This window comes from Netta rufina (genome assembly GCF_964035555.1).
Source record: "Netta rufina genome assembly, chromosome: 2".
Taxonomy (NCBI): domain Eukaryota; kingdom Metazoa; phylum Chordata; class Aves; order Anseriformes; family Anatidae; genus Netta; species Netta rufina.
In genome coordinates this window covers 90,990,188-91,006,283 of record NC_140124.1, presented here as the reverse complement: position 1 = coordinate 91,006,283, position 16,096 = coordinate 90,990,188, and the positions used below count along the sequence as shown (strand labels likewise).

The window sequence follows — 16,096 nt, the reverse complement described above, 5'->3', positions numbered from 1 at the left end:
GAAGGAGTGCTGAAATCATAATAGGTAGAGTTTAAAAGTACACAGAGCAAAGAAGGCAATAGGTTTTATCTGAGAAACCTTTGTACAGTAAACATCTTGGAATTCTGTTCTCCTACATCTTGGCTGTAATTCAGACCTGATTTTGCTGTGAACAAGTCCAGCAGGATCAAGCCCGGGTCTCTGGAGGACAGCCTTGGTAGATCTCTCAATCTCTGGGCAGGTCTTAGTGCTCACATCCTGTCCGGTTTCCATATGACAAGAGATGACTTTCAGAACAGCTAGCCTATCGGAATGTGATGCTGCAGAGTAAAACAAAGGAGGTTGTTGTAATGTCTAGCTTTCATGGAATATATTTTTTCAGCCGTTAATAAAACTTTCCTATTTTGATGAATTTGTAGAATGCTTAGATTCACTAATGCAAGAGGGTTAGAGGTTAAATCCCTGTTTAGCGTAAGATTTATTCACTCAATTACATTTTTTCCCAAAAGGGTTTCATCACTGTACAAAGTAATACATGAAAGTACCCAGGCTTTCGATTTAGCTTGCATATACTTTCAGGACTTTGAGATCCCAGCAGCAATAAATTCTAGACCATATTTTTTCTTGAAAGTTAATCAAGGGTAGAGCTTTATGCAACTGTGAGGATGTAACAACGCTTGTGCCCCTACGCGTGCATACTCTGATAGGAATTGCATCAGTGCTGTCACAATTATTGATTCTGCTGCAGAATGCCAATTTAGTAGTAGTAACAAGAAGAATAGCTACCCCTCTCCTTCAACAATAGATTTAAGAAATCTTGAAACTAGGAGCAAGATTTTAGTCTGTGCATGAGCAGAGTTTGTGCACAGATTTCAGGTGTCAGCTGCGACGTTACTTCTTTTCTTTGTATCAAAAAGAGGAATTTTGCAAATGTTCTTGATCATCCCGTGCCCAATAGCCCTTCAAAGAAGTCAAACATGATGAGGCTTCTCTCTTCTTCTTCAATTTTTTCTGATTTTGTTTTATAAAAGTCCTTGAGCTTAAGAAGTCAATATTATTGCTGTTTTGAAGGCATGACCTGTGGGTCTCACCCCACTAGTTAAGTATTCTGTTTCAATTGGGCAGAGTCTGTCATCCTGTGCATGACAATACGCTGCCTATGTGATTAGCCCTCTGCTCATCCTGAGAACCTCCCCCTGACCTGAGTTTTCATGGGACTTTGCTGTGCAGAGTAAGAAGTCAAAAACAGGTTCGTAAGTTGCAGTGGTTCACACCAACGATGAAGTTGCTATTCAGGATGTTTCCCAGAATATATAATATGTCATTTTCTGTTCCTACATCTGGGTTGAACACCTGACATCTGGATTTCCTGACGTCTTGGGTCAGGTCTTTACCTCCCAGGAGGTAGATAATGAGGAAAAGAGAGATACAAAGCAGTTACTGCATCTCCTGGCTCAGGTTTTCTGCCTAGCAGCTCTGTAAGGTGAGGATGCAGTGTGGAAGGATTACAGGCAATTACAGTCATTAGTACACTTTTCAGTTACCTTTGATTTTGTGATGTTTTCTACTGCCAGGCAGCACAACATGCAGAAAGGATAGGTCAATTAACATACATCCTATGGGGTGAACTTTTCTAATTTATATTTTTAATTGATGCCAGGATTAACCAGTGGAATATTTAAAATGGCATTAGTTTTCAGCTGCTGATTTCCATGTCCATTTTGATTTGAACAGTGTTCCTTAGTACAGGACAGGTTGCAGCAGGTTACAGAACATTTCTCTCCGCTCCCTTGCATATATGCAGTGTCTTGTTCTTAAGTTTAATGTTTTCTGTTCATTTTGTAAAGCAGTGGCATTTGTACAGAGGTTTCCCGGTGCTAACGTGTTTTAAGTTTTCCCCTAAGCTGTTTTCATTTTACGATTCTAAAAGTGCCACTTGTGAGCTCCTTGAAATGGTGTTGTTCCTCGTCTCCTAACGAGTTTGCCAGGGATTGCAGCCGGGTTCTGTTTTAAGGCAAGCCAGGAATATCCCTCAACAGCCATTTATGCCTCATTGCATCCATCATGTGCAGAGCAGTTTCTCCCTCAACTGCCAGGAGCAGGGGAAGCACAGTTGTCAGGATTTAAAGTGAATGAAGTGCAACTTGACAGGCAAAAATGATGTTTCCCATGTGAGCGAACACCCATTCACAATTTCCGGGAAATCTTGGGGCTGTTGCAGCCAAAATATGAATGTGGCTCAGTGTGAACAGTGTGCAGAGAGTGAGCACGCCGAGGCTTTGAAGGCGTAGATTGGCTCAGCGACAAACAAGCAGAAAAGCCTTTCACTCCTGAGTGTCTCTGTAGTTGTGGTCACCAGGACGGTTTCGCTGGCATTCACAGTGCTGTGCTATTTCAAGCTAGCAAGTAAGTGATGGGGCAATCCTCTGTTTTACCAAAGTATGAGGGTCCTGCAGGTTTCAAGAACCCTTGTGCCAAGGATCACTGGTGCTGCTCTTTCTATTACTGTCCCTCCCCTTCGAACTGGTAGGAGAAGCAGATGGCAAATGAACCAGCTGCAGTGGCCAGCAGTCCTCCAGACCTGTGGCTTGTCACCCACGCGAGGGGAAGCACGGACTGATGCTGCAGACCTGTCGTATTTGCCAGCCGTACCTCAGCCGTGTAAAGGAGAAGCCTGTGGAAACGCGTGAACAGATTTACGTAAGCTCCCTGTATTTTGGAAGCGGACTGAGATGCTTTCGGATTAACATCTTCATCTAAAACCATTTCCAGACAAAAGCTCAGCACTCGAGAAGCAACCCTTGATGAAATAAGGCCTATTTATGCACGAGTGTTTACCAGGGCCCCTGTCACCATAGTAACCAAGGCCCAGATTCACAAAACCATCTCGTTCCTGCTTAAGCACCTAAGTACCTCTGAAGTTCTCAGCCTAAATGGTTCCCAAGTAAATGTGATCTCTCTGCACAGGTATTTTATGAATTGCAAGAAATTATCCCTTCTTTTTCTTTCATTTTTTTTTTTTCCTCCCTGACTAAGAAAGCTCTGGTTATGGGAGTAAAGATTTTTATAACCAGCCCATCAGTCATACTGTGGAAATGTGTCAAAAAGTTGTATCTAAAAGGTTATACTGGAAATGGCCGTTTTCTGAACTTTCTGGACATTTGGAGCGAGAATACTTCATCACTGCTGTCCGGCCTGTTTTGCGTAGCTGACTCCTTTCAATATGAGAGCGTTTTGCCTTTGGCCTTCTCTTTTCACCTTGTATTTTGTAATTTCTGCAGAGGAACAGGTTGATATTAAAGAGCCAAAAATATACATCTCATTTCGCTGATATAGCTGCCATTATTTGTGGTTAGTATTTTTCAAGATCAGTATCAAGGCTTTGTTTCAGAGCAGGAATTGGGATAGGGACCATACGATGGATCTGAACGTTGAGAAAATGTGTGTCAAGTGGCACATCGTACTTCGGTGAGAAATCAAATGGGAAATGCTGGGTTATGCTTTTGAAGCTATGCTTGGTTGCTTGCACTTTACAACTGAAAATGCCAGGGAAAGCATGCAAATAAGTCAACCTGTAGGTTTTCATGGCAAATTCTTTTTGTAAATGTCTTGTAGACAGTTACTGGTTGCCACGCTTCCATTCTGTGGCATCACTAGAGAAAAGAGATTAACCTGGGTCACAGCCTCTGGAGTGCTTACAGAGGTATATGGTTGAAAGGCCAGTGCTGATCTAGAAACAAATTCCATCAGTAAATAAAAGTTAAAGAATAACATTAAAAAGCATTGGAAGCAATGGTATATTATCTTAAAAAAATAGGTCTACCTTTCAATGTTTTTGTTTGTTTGTTTGTTTGTTTTTATTTTTTAATGCCTTTAAGAATATTTAGTTATTGGCTGAGGTTAGTTGGGAGGTTAAGCACTGTAAAGACCTGAGTGTCTGGAACCATCAGAACACCTACGTGTGTCTGTTTGTTTTTTTTTAAATCCTATTTCCTCAAACAGCCTTTGCAAGTTTATGCTGGAAAATAGCCAGCTTTCGAGTTCTGCTTTCTCTGAATCAATAAAAAAAAGTGAAGGAACTTGGAGCCTTTTACCAGCAAATACCCTAGGGCAGGTAGGCAAGCCTTGTGCCAGTGATGGTTGCTGGTATTAGCTGAATTAGCTAGATGCTGCAACACTTAGGAATCTGTCTGTCTGCAGGAGCTCAGAACATACAGAAAGTTTAAAGATCAGGACTTCCTAAGATTGGAAAGAGGGATGACTGTGCTCCAAAGACACTGAAGGTGAGGTTAAGCTGGATAGGTGTGGCTGTACAGCGTGCACCCAGCATATAGATGCCTGTGACTTTTGAGCAAATCTAAAGGGTGGTGTGCTCGGGTGTCCTCAGTGCAGATGCCTTAAGAAAGGTGATATGCGTTTACATATGCACACCCTTTCCTTTGTTCCTGTGACCTGTGAATAAGACTTTTATTCTGGCACATAATACTAGTAGAGATGATACCTCTGGCTAATACTATTCTGTCTTTCATATTCATCACTGAAGTCAATTTTGATGCATTCTTTGTTTATGCTCAGGGGATGCCTAAATTAAAATTTTATGGTCTGTGCTAGTTTGGAAACAGAGAATACTGACCTTAGTTTCTTCATAGATGTTACGAAGAAAATACTGTGATGAGAACATCTCAAGTTGAAGTTGTCCTAGACAGTGTTATCTACTGAGGCTGTACACTAGTGCATCATCTTCCAGGGTTTGGCTTTAAATTTGCTTCCTCCTGGTAACTCTTAAGATTTGTGATTCAAAATCATTTGAATTTTAACATGTGAATGACTGAAAAACTGAGAGAGATTCATTAGTAGTTTTCTATTTGGCAATTAGTTTGTGGAAATATAGTTTGGAGTGGTTTGTTCATGGGCTGTCTGCTGCTCATCACTAGCCCTCTTTAACTGGTTACCTGAAATATTGGTTGCTTTTTTGATTTTCTGCCTGGTTGACTTGAATAGCAGGTGGTGAATTTTCATTTGAAAAGCCTGTGGTGTAAATACACAAAGTAATTTCTGTGCTAATTAATGAAAATATTGGGATTCACTAGCGTTTTCACAAATCTTTGGCAGTTGTTGCAAGCACTAGAGTAAACTCATCTGGCTTATTTTACACACAAAAAATATCCACAAAGTGGTTTTAAAATCATGTAGCTATTGATCTTCTCTCTCTACCGTGGAATAATAACTATTTAATTTCAACGCAAACAGTTACCCAGGGGTTTCTGCCACATCTAGAAAATTATAGGAGTTATAGGCTTCTGCCAGGGAGAGGAGTAATATTTGTGTGTTGGAACAAACTGTACCAGCAGTTAGCCTGCAGTGTCGTATTTTATGGTTTTCCTGATTCCTTCCTACTATTTTGCTCCTCTGGCTATGCGCAGTGCCATAATACCATCCTAAATCTGAATTTGCTCTGTCAGTATGCCCACTATGACACCCAATGCCTTCTGGATGTGCACTTTGTTATGAGGGTCAACGCCTTTTAGTCCGGATGGGTGCTTCTCACGGACTTTGTTCATCAAAGCATTTTTTTTTTTCCTGCAGGAAGACATTTTGTAGCCTTTAAAGAGCAACTGCTCCTCTGAAGATGTAGTGCCAGGCAAACTCCAGGCCCTCTGCTGTGCTGCCAACTTCACAGAGCTGGGAGAGGATTTATTTGGTGAAGGCTGACTATGACCCTTTATAAGCAAACGGGCATTTCCACAGCGTGTCTCCAGTGAATCAGTCAGTGCCTGGGAGAATAAATGTAACGGATTATAATGCTTCAGTTCAGGTGGCTGAGCGCAAATGCCTAAATAACCTAACGCTTTCAAATGGAAAGGGAGGGATTTTTCACCGCCTGCCTATGACAAATGAGGCTTATCAGGCACCTTCCCACTAATGAATTATGTCCTAAGTTCAGGAAGCTAATTCAGTAGTGCCGTAAGCAGCAGAAGTGTAAATGGGTGAGATCCTGATCACTCTTGTGCAAGCAGAAATGGTAAGAAGCTGGGATCACAGTGAGCTCCTTTTGAGTAAAGTGGTCAGAAAATAAGTTTATGTGGATGTGACCGGCGAGGATAAATAGAGCAATGTGCCTGTTTCACAGCTGGCACGTGTTCTGAAAGGTTCACGTTTGTGCGTTGTCAGTATAGGAAAAGAGGCTGAAACGGAAAAGGCGACTGAATAAACTTTGAGATAGAACTATAAAGGATAATTTATTTCTGTGCTCTTCCTTATGCAGGTATTAATCCATGGGCAAACCCTTGAACTTCTGCTGGATTAGCTGCATAGTTGAATCTATGCTGTTATGGCATAGATTCCTATTGTAAACAGTCCTTTAAGGAGGGTGGATCGGGAGGGCAAGAACCAACCTTTACAAGGGTGTTTTTTCATTCAATTAATGCTTTGCTAGAGGAAGACAGACCTAGTAGATTTTTTTCCTGCTTAAATACATTTGATTCTTGCAGCTTCTCATAGATTTCAGTTTGCTTTTGTGTTTGGATTGGGAATTGACAATGAGAATATAATACAGTGCTATGACATATTGAATAGACCTTGTCTTTACAAAATAAGATGTTTCCTACCCGGAGGGCTTGTCTTTTTAATTTGGTAAACCAGAACATTCCCCTTATGGATATGGCTGTAACTTGTTAAGCTATCCTGTCACTTATTACTTCTGTCAGTGAGGTGAGCTAAGGAAAATTTGGGATGTGCGGTAGGTGGCGTGTGCTTCTTTATGGTATCTTCTTGCATTGCAATAAATGAGAGTACCCACATTTTCTGTTCCTTTTTTTTCTTCATATACATAGAAAGAACATGTGCAGTGAAACTATTGCTAGACATCAAGTTAAGCCTCAAAGCAGGCTGTTGTGTACCAGCTCCTAGCGTCTGTAACTACCACAGAGTCTGTAAGACCTTAGGATCCATTACTAATCCCTCGCTGAAGCTGATGAGAATTTCTCAGCTGACTGCTTTGATAGCTGGAGCTGACCCTTCATTAATAAATGAGGAAGGTTAAAATGCTCTTACTTAGAAATGTAGATGCAGCCACTGGCTATACTTCTCACACACATATCTGTGTAGGAGGGATTATAAAGGCAAAAAGGCAGTTATGAAAAGCGTTTTCCTCTCAGATATTTTAAAATAAAAATAGTTATAAGTCAAAGTAAGATATTTTATCTCTGAAGTCTTTTTTAATATTTTTTTTCAGTTGCCATTCACACAAAATCTTTTCCTTAGAAAACAGTACATTACATCTTTTTGGAGTCTTTGTGGAGCAGAAGACAATGTGGTGAAATTTCTGATCTAAGCATCTCTCCGTACAAGCCTAAACCGGATTTGGGCTCCTGGATAATGCAACAATGGAACATTTTATAATAAGAAATATTTTTAATATATAAATGCAAGCTGAAAAGGAGCCTTTATAAAGTGCTACTTAAACTTCAACTGTTAAATAGCTAACATGGAAGAACGCAAACATGGCCAGATAAGTTGCTCAGCTTTTTATAGGCCTTTGCAAAATGGTAAATTTGAACAGAGTGGAGGAACTGGCATAAAGCATATTTTTGAAGTATTTAAAGTCTAGAAGTATGGAAGAAACAGGTAAATCAACAGAGTTTTGGGAGGCTACAATGGAAATAGTATAATATAGACATCTGTATCTGTGCTAGCACTGCTCCTGCTCTGCTGCTGAGAGCCACAGAAGAACTATTTATGAGAAGAAACATTATTTTTTATTTGTTTTTTGTTTGTTTGTTTTTTAACCTGAGGTAGCTACAGCTAGGTGACAGCCTTAGAGGACAACCCTTTCATCCAGCCTTGGGTGACTCTGTGTACCTAAGGTAGCTGAATGAATCAGTAGCCTGTGCCCTCTGCAGAGCTGCCAGTGGCAATTTGGAGTGTCTAATTCTAATTAAGCTCTTAATTCAGGCTGTTGTATTTGGTAAGTTAGATAATAAGACTATTCCCTCAGAATATCAGACTTATAATAATATATATAATATATATATATAATATTATAATTATATTATAATTAATATATAACTTTAAATACAAAGCCCATTATTAATTAGGTGCATATTAAGTGTATGAAATGAGACAGCAAGCTTGGTTGAAATTAGTTGACTTTCCTTGCCATTGTTGTCTTCAGAACAGTAAGACATTTTGGCTCAATGGTGTTCATGGAGATACAAAACTCTTATGGTAGCTTTTTAAAAGGATTAAACAACAGCTAATTCAGCTGATGCACTTCTTGCATTATTGACTGCCTTGTGTTTGATCTGTGTCCTCTTGGAGAGGTGAGAGGAGGAGGAGGAGAAGGGCAGATCACAGCAGGGCAATGCAAGTTGCAGGGTTTGCCTTTGATGCATGATGAAGATGGAGCACGTGCCTTCTTCCCTCCCTTGCCAGCCTGGAAGCAAGGTACTGAGTCAGGTTTCTCATCCTTTCTGCAGTTTTCCCCGTGGTGACACAGCTGTATGCTTAATGAAACAATTATCGTCTTAGTCCTTTCTTCCAAAGAGTTCTTTCAAAAGTGGAAATTTGTAATAATATAAAATACTACTACTGCTCGCAGCTGTGAGCTATAGTAGATCAAACTATCAGTTTTGTTCTGCAAGTCCTTAGTCCTGCTGCCAACAACTACCTTATATATGGCTATAAATCTTCCAGGAGTGTAATAAAGGTGAACTGCATTTCCCTGTAATGGGGTACGTCTTACATGAAGACACAGAGCATTAGGAATTCTGTGTGTAATAGCCAGTGCTTCCCAATATTAATGTCAAAAGCGAGGATGTAGTGCTGGGGTCTGCAGAAGTCGTTCAGAGGTATTGCAGCTTTCTGTCCCCAAGTACTCAGATTTTATCATAGTAATGCTTCTGTAGTTCAGGAGTTTGTGGGATTTGTTTTATAAACCTCATCCTGAGGTGCTCATAGCTCGTCTGTTCTGAAAACATCAGAAGTCATTCTGCAGGAGAAATTTTTTTTGGCTCTGTTGCTTTTGCTTTATTTATTTATTTATTTATTTATTTATTGATGTCAGAAATACTTTAGCCAAAAATGTATGTCTGGTTTTGAAAATCCTACCTCTTTCACAAGTACTAGAGTCATAGCAGTTCTATGACCCAAAATGCAAATAGGTACCTAATGAGATTCACAAAAGAACCTATTTCCTATTGAAGGCATTTAGAAAAGTAACTTGTTTTTTCCTCCAGCTTTAGGAACTTAAATGCTTTACCAAAAAATGGCTCTAATTCTTTTGGGCACTTCTGAAAATTTTGCCCTAAAGCTTGATCATTTTCATGTGAAAGTCAGTTTCTGGTAATGAACTGAATAGATAAATATATCAATATTATGTTGTGGATTTTATTTCAGTACTATTCAGCTGTTTCTAAATTTGAATGATTAAAAACTAAATATAGTTAAAATACTACTAATGTGCTTGAACTTTGTCTCTTATTTATGACTTAAACATAGAGCTGTCATTACTTGTGAGCCCAAATTTATGTATTTATCTATCTAGTTATTTATTTGCTGTTTTGTAAAGTCGTGAAAATGTGTTATAAAAGTACTCGCTGGCTTTGATTTTCATAGTTGGGCAACAGCATCCTGTTATTAAATCCTGATCCACAATACCTGCATCCCACTTACTGTCATTTTCCAGTGTCTTTTGGTCAAATTAAGTGTTGCGGCAAGTCAGTACAATTTCTGTGGAGATCTGGAGGTTATTATTCCTTAGTAAAATTGGCATTTTGCCTGGCTCTGTCTCACCTCCCACTCAGCCTGTGTGGCACAAAGAGGTTGACTGAGGAAGAGAGCAAAGAAAGCACAGAAAGTAAAAGAGGAACAGACTTGATAAGAGTCTTCAGTGTGCTTTTTATTGCTGCTTTTGTCAGCTTGCTGTTATGAAAGGAAACTACATATCAAGAGGTTGCTCCTGTAACCCAGCTTTTTTAACTCAAAAGGTATTCTCTAAGTGCACATCCATATGAATATGTAATTAGTCTTAGTGTCACAGAGGTAGAAAACATAGAAAATTCAATAATTTTTTGTTGACTTTTTTTCTGGAAATTGCACAGCCTTTTTGTAGTTCGTGTTTTTATCAGTATAATGATTCCAGGACCTTTCCAATGACTGCAGTGTATGGAAAAAAAAATAAATAACAAGCCACATCAAATAATACATGTAAACATGTCCATAACCACGAAGACCTGGCCTTCTAACAACTCTTTCCAATTCCTTTTTTTTTTTTCCCCAAGGTAAAAATAATAATAAATAACCACACAGTCTAATGTTGTCCTGCCTAAAAAGTAAGGTAGGACTCTTGCTTGCCCTGCTGCCCACCGTTTCTTGGTGAATGAAGGGAAAGAAGAATAAAGGAAATTCAGGGCAATTGGTGTAAGTGGTAACCCTGCAGCTAGGCTAACTGCAGCAGAGGCTGCTCTCTGGGTTAAGGGTTTCAGGTTCCTACAGTCAGCTCTGCTGTAGGTAGCAGTGGGGAAGGCTGCAGAGCTCGCTGCAGGAGATGGGTTGAGTGGATGCCATTCAGCAACCAGGAAGGGCAGGGCATGGTGATGAATGGAGCAGGCTGGTAGCTCAGTTCTCTGCACTAAGCTGCTGTGATTATCCCCGTCTTCATCCCTAATGTGGTTTCTAAGGAGGAAATCTGGCTTCTCTGAAAATGGTCTTTAAAAACGAAGTCTGGAGCTGTGAATGCTTGCTGCAGCTATCACCTGGCAGGTCTACTTCAGAAAGATCTCTATGACTTCTTTCAGATGGGTTTCTCAAAACATTTCAAGCTAAAATCCATGACCTGCTGATGTCCTTTGTGAAATCTGAAGTTCTTTCTTCATTACCAGGCAGCACAAACTTCCCCACAATTGCATCAGATCTCAAAAACTGAAGTCCTGGAGAAACTTAAATCTCACCAGGATTATGAAGCCATCTGAAGCGTTTTGTGCTTCCCAGTACAAGACTTTCCTACAGCAGACAGATGTATTGTCAATATTATTTCAATGTACCTTTGTAGACCAGTTTTTATTCCTAATCATCAAAGTCATTGCAATTGTTCCTTTCCCATTGCCAGAGCTTTGACTGCAGCACACACCCAGCTCTACCATTCTTTGCCTGTAGCATTCATCTTTCAGACTGGACACATAAAACTTTGAGGCATTTCTCTCTGCTGTTCTGTGGCTCAGGAAATTTTAGCTTGAATTTGCAACATAACCTTTTGAAGAACTTATATTTAAATGCAACATTTAAATTCCAGCCCTGGTAAGGCAGTCTCCTGTTACATAAAACATGCAAACTTTTAATGATACACATTGAGGGCCAGGGTTTATAGATCACCCAGAGTCTGGGCTGTACCTTGGACTTGCACAGGGCAGAGAACCAGCTGCTTGGAGAGCAATGACACCTTACATTGTTCAATGAAATGCTCTGCAGCAGAGATGCTCTAAGAAACCCTACAACATCTTACCTTTCTTGAAAATCAGGCAGCACCTCTGAGCAGCAACATGTACGCTCTGGTTCAGTTTTGTTTGTTCTGCTTAATCTACTCAATCTTCCTAAATGGTTGTTACGTTTCCTGTTAATAGGATTTTTATAAAAGTTCATTAAGAAAAAGTTCATCAGGTTGTCATATAAGGAAAGTGACAGAACTAATGCTGCTCCTCAACCTCTGCAAAAACCTGATGCCAGTCTGTCTTGTGCACCGTAATACTGTAAGAGATGTGCAAGTTAGCCTGGGTACCAACAGCTGGTGGGTCACAAAAGATAGTTTAGAGCCAACTAGGTGCTGTCCGGGCATCAGCAAGTGTGTAGTGTAGGCGTGCCTCAAGAAAATGGCTCGGTTAAGTTTTCTTAGTCTGTCTCATTGAAAGACATTGTATTGCGTCTGATTTAGGCTGTCTTTGTGGACAACAGAGATTACAGCCTTATGTGTGTAAATCTGTTGCTTGTTGCTGTCTTCTTTTTTTGAATGAATGAAAGATACTCTGTCTGCTCCAGATAATTTGTAAACTAAATAACAACAGCAATCAAACAGAAAACCCAGAAACTAATCCTGTGCAGATAAATGGTCTATTTCAAGGTCAGTGTATGTACATTTTAATCATATGCAGGCTTAATTCCGATCCCATTGAGGGACTGGACTGGCCACTCTGTTCACAGCCAAGCAGAATTGGCTCCCGTCCTTAAAAACTCAGCCACATTCACTGCGGCTTTGGAAAAAGTCTCCTGTGGGCAGAATTACTCTGGTTTTGCTTGTTGAAGTTTATTTGGCGAAACCTGTGTACTTCTATTTAAATTAGGTGTCAGAGTAGAAGAATTTATGCTGAGGGAATAGAGAATATGTCAGAATCACAGAGCAGCTTGGGCTGGAGGGAACCTTAAAGATCATCTAGTTCCAACTCCTGCCATGGGCACAGACACCACTCACTAGATCAGGTTGCCTGAGGCCCCACCCAGCCTGGCCTTGAACACTTCCAGAGATGAGGCACATGGTAATAAACTAGGAAAAAAAAAAAAAAAAAAGCAGAAAATAATTGAATCTTTTCTTTTCTTTCCTTTTTTTTTTTTTTTTTTTTTTTTCCAGAATATTGCGACATTTTGGCACTACTTCTGAAGATTACACTGTCATTTTCACATCTGGATGCACAGCTGCACTTAAACTGGTAGCAGAAGCATTCCCATGGATGCCTGAAGGCTCGAAGCAACCCAGTAGTCGATTTTGTTACCTAACTGACAGCCACACGTCTGTGGTGGGTATGAGGGGGATAACTGCCTCAATGAATGTATTATCTGTTCCTGTAAAACCAAAGGAATTGTTATCTGAGAAAAACTGGTTACCAGCTGAAGAACAAAACTGCATGACACCTCATCTGTTCTCTTACCCAGCTCAGAGCAATTTTTCTGGTACCAAATATCCCCTTTCATGGATACAGGACATAAAATCTGGAAAACTCTGCCCCATCAAAATGCCAGGGAGGTGGTTTGTTCTTCTGGATGCAGCTTCGTATGTGAGCTGTTCTCCGTTAGACTTGGGAGTTCACCAAGCTGACTTTATCCCTATCTCATTCTACAAAATCTTTGGATTTCCTACTGGTTTAGGAGCATTATTGGTAAATAACCGGATTGCCCCCCTCTTGAGGAAAACCTATTTCGGAGGTGGAACTGCAGCTGCCTACCTCGCAGGAGCGGATTTTTACTTCCCAAAGAAATCCATGGCAGAAAGGTAAGTCCTTGTTTAACAAAACAGGGTGGTTTTTTTTTTTGATACTGTTGTCTTTAGACAAATGTAGTAGTTTTGGTGCATGCCCTGGGCTGTGATACCTGTGCTGCTTTATGCAGTTGAATAGATGTTTCACATCTAATTGATTTCTTCTTAGTATTATTTTTCATATCTGAAAGATGTTATTGGAAATAACCAACTTCCTTCCCCTATCTAGTTTGCCACAACCAGTAGAAATGTAAAGGTTCACCATCCAGTGACATAATGGTTATTCCACTCGTTATTTAATTTGTAGGTACGGTACCTCAGTAGAACTGATTTGGTTTTGAAGCCGTGCATCTGGACCAGCCAGGCCAAGGCTGATCACTCTCTTGAGTGACCCCCAGTGAAAATGGAAAGTTAGGGCAGTCTCTATAATGATCCACGGTGAAAGCGGAAAGAAGGGGCAGTATATTTCACTGGCAAATTAGTATGCTTTACCCTCAGGAGAAGCTTTATCGAAGCATCACACGCAGTAAGATGAATTGCCAAGGACATACATTTGTTGCACTCTTATTTCATGACTGAGATTCTGGAGAAGCTGTGAAGCTCTCCCACAGAAGATAGAGATCACCTAACGGAGGTCACACATAAATACATAAGGAAATACAAGGCGATAGATAAACTTCCCTAGTCCCTTAATATACTGAAATACCTCTCTCAGTGATACTTGATCTCCCTCCCTCTGTCCCTCATGCCATCACCAGCTTACATAAATGTATTGAAGGGGCTTCCTTCCTGTCCCACATCCAATACATCCACACAAAGGGAAGGCTTGAGATCAACATTTAGTATTGAATAATAGTCCTTGTAAGTGGCTGGAAGCATAAAGGGGATAAGCAGAGCCAGTCATGCCTAGCATTTGTTTATGGATGTGCATTCAGCAGCACAAAGTCCTGCATCTCCCACGATGTAAATGTGTCCTTTCAGCGTGTATGTAATAATGCCTAAAGGTGCTTTGTGTGTGTGCAGCTCTCCTAGTTGTATGCTCTAAATGCTGCTTTAGGGGCTTTAGTTCTGGACTGGTAAATGCACTGGCTGGTTGCTTCTTGCAGTATGAAGCCATGTTTCTGAAATGAACATTGGTATGGTGAACAGTCAGTTAATCCATTAATTTAGAAATAAAAACAGCAAGGATGCATTATTGTTCTGAGCTCTGCTGCTGTTTTTCTCAAGCCAACAAGGCTTTGAAGTGCAGCAGGATTACTCACTGCAAGTCAGGATGAAAGGGCACAGAAGTCATGGGATCCAGTGGTACCCTTGCAACACCTGCAAGCCAAGGAGAAAACCTGCTTTAATTTGACCTAGGCAGGCTCTAATTTCTGAGTAGCTTTTCTAGAGGTAATTGACACACGACTCCTGATATTGCATAGCAGATAAAAATACCTGAAATGTGTGTTAGATCTCAATTCTTCTTTTATACTTTTTTTTTTTTTAAATTAATGGGAGAAAGGTATGTGGGAACCTTTAGGGAGCTCCGTCTCTGTTATCTTTTTCAAGAGTTTTCAGAGGTTGACTAATTACAAGTCTTTCAGATATTTGCGGCGCCCACTGTTTTCAAGGGCTCTTTTGTTACTGGAGCAGAAGAAAGGCCTGCTTTAACCTTTTTCTACTACAGGGTTATAAACAAGGGAATTTGTCCAATTTGATTTCTCAGGCTGGGTGCAGAGTGTCTAATCTAGGTATGAGAGAACCTAACTGAAATAATCAAATCTGACACCTGAACCCAGATGTGTGATGCTAGTTCCTGTTAGACTCCAAAGTGTCACTCAGTTTGACTCATACATTGATAAATATTTGCTTTGGTCCTCATCTACTGCTTTGATTTTTATTTGAAAAACTAATTTTTAAAGGTTCATGTTTAGAGCATGATTGATTCCATCCATAATCCCTTGTGAACTGTGGAGACTTAAAGTCCTGCCTACAAAGGCCTGAAGTTTTCAAAGACAGGCCAGGAATGAGGAAAACCCTTCCCTGAAAACATTAAAAACAGCAGCATTGAAAATCTCAATCAGTGTTCTCCAGGCTATTTCATTTCAGATTATTTTTTTTTTCCATTCAGAGGTTATGAGGTTTTGCTTTGTTATGTTTTTAAAGTATGTTCTTAATAATAAAATACACAGAGATAGAGCAATTAGGAACAGAACTACACTTTGGATGAAATACCAGGCCAACATGGCCAAAGCTACTGTTACCTTATTTATGGCCATCTTTCCTTCCCAGGACTGTCAAAATTGTTTTCTTTTGTCTTAATGGATACAGCTTTTGCTGGTGTTATTTGTACTTTATTTTGTTGGTTTTGCTAAATAAATTATTCTATCACAGACTTTCTTAGATTCCTTTAATGCCCTTAAATCACTTCCATATTTTCCCATTTCATGGTAGTAACCAGTCTTCCTATCTCAACTTTTAAAATCATGTTTATTGTATTTTCATTCTTGTATCAAACAGCTTGACAAATTATTATTATCATTCACAAATCTAGCCTCATTTCCCATGTTTTTTTCTGCGCAGCATGAGATAATAAAATAATATGATTATATATAGCAAGGATTCAGTGATAAAATATTCATCATCTGCCCTATTTTTCTTTTGTATCTGGGAGTGCTATTCAGAATCAGATCATTCTGGAATTTATGACTAAGAGAAAAGGCACTGTTGTTTTGTCTGTAAATTGGATATCTGCATCGCAGCCGACCAGCATGTTAGCTGTTGTGTGTTTTTCATTCCCAAATGCATTTTCAACATCTTTGAAAATCCAGATGGCGTGACTTTGTCCCTGACCAGTTGGAGTGGTTCTTGTCTCTGTTGTTTGGATGATTTGAC

The 16,096-nt window shown here is 39.9% G+C and overlaps 1 protein-coding gene across 1 annotated transcript in view; it reads left to right on the top strand.

Annotated features, from left to right (window-relative positions):
• Positions 1–16,096, top strand: part of MOCOS (molybdenum cofactor sulfurase) — a 222,778-nt gene that overhangs the window by 72,416 nt on the left and 134,266 nt on the right. The window contains exon 4 of the mRNA XM_084281422.1: positions 12,596–13,234. Coding sequence (XP_084137548.1) covers positions 12,596–13,234 — 639 coding nt within the window. The remainder of the gene's footprint in view (positions 1–12,595; positions 13,235–16,096) is intronic.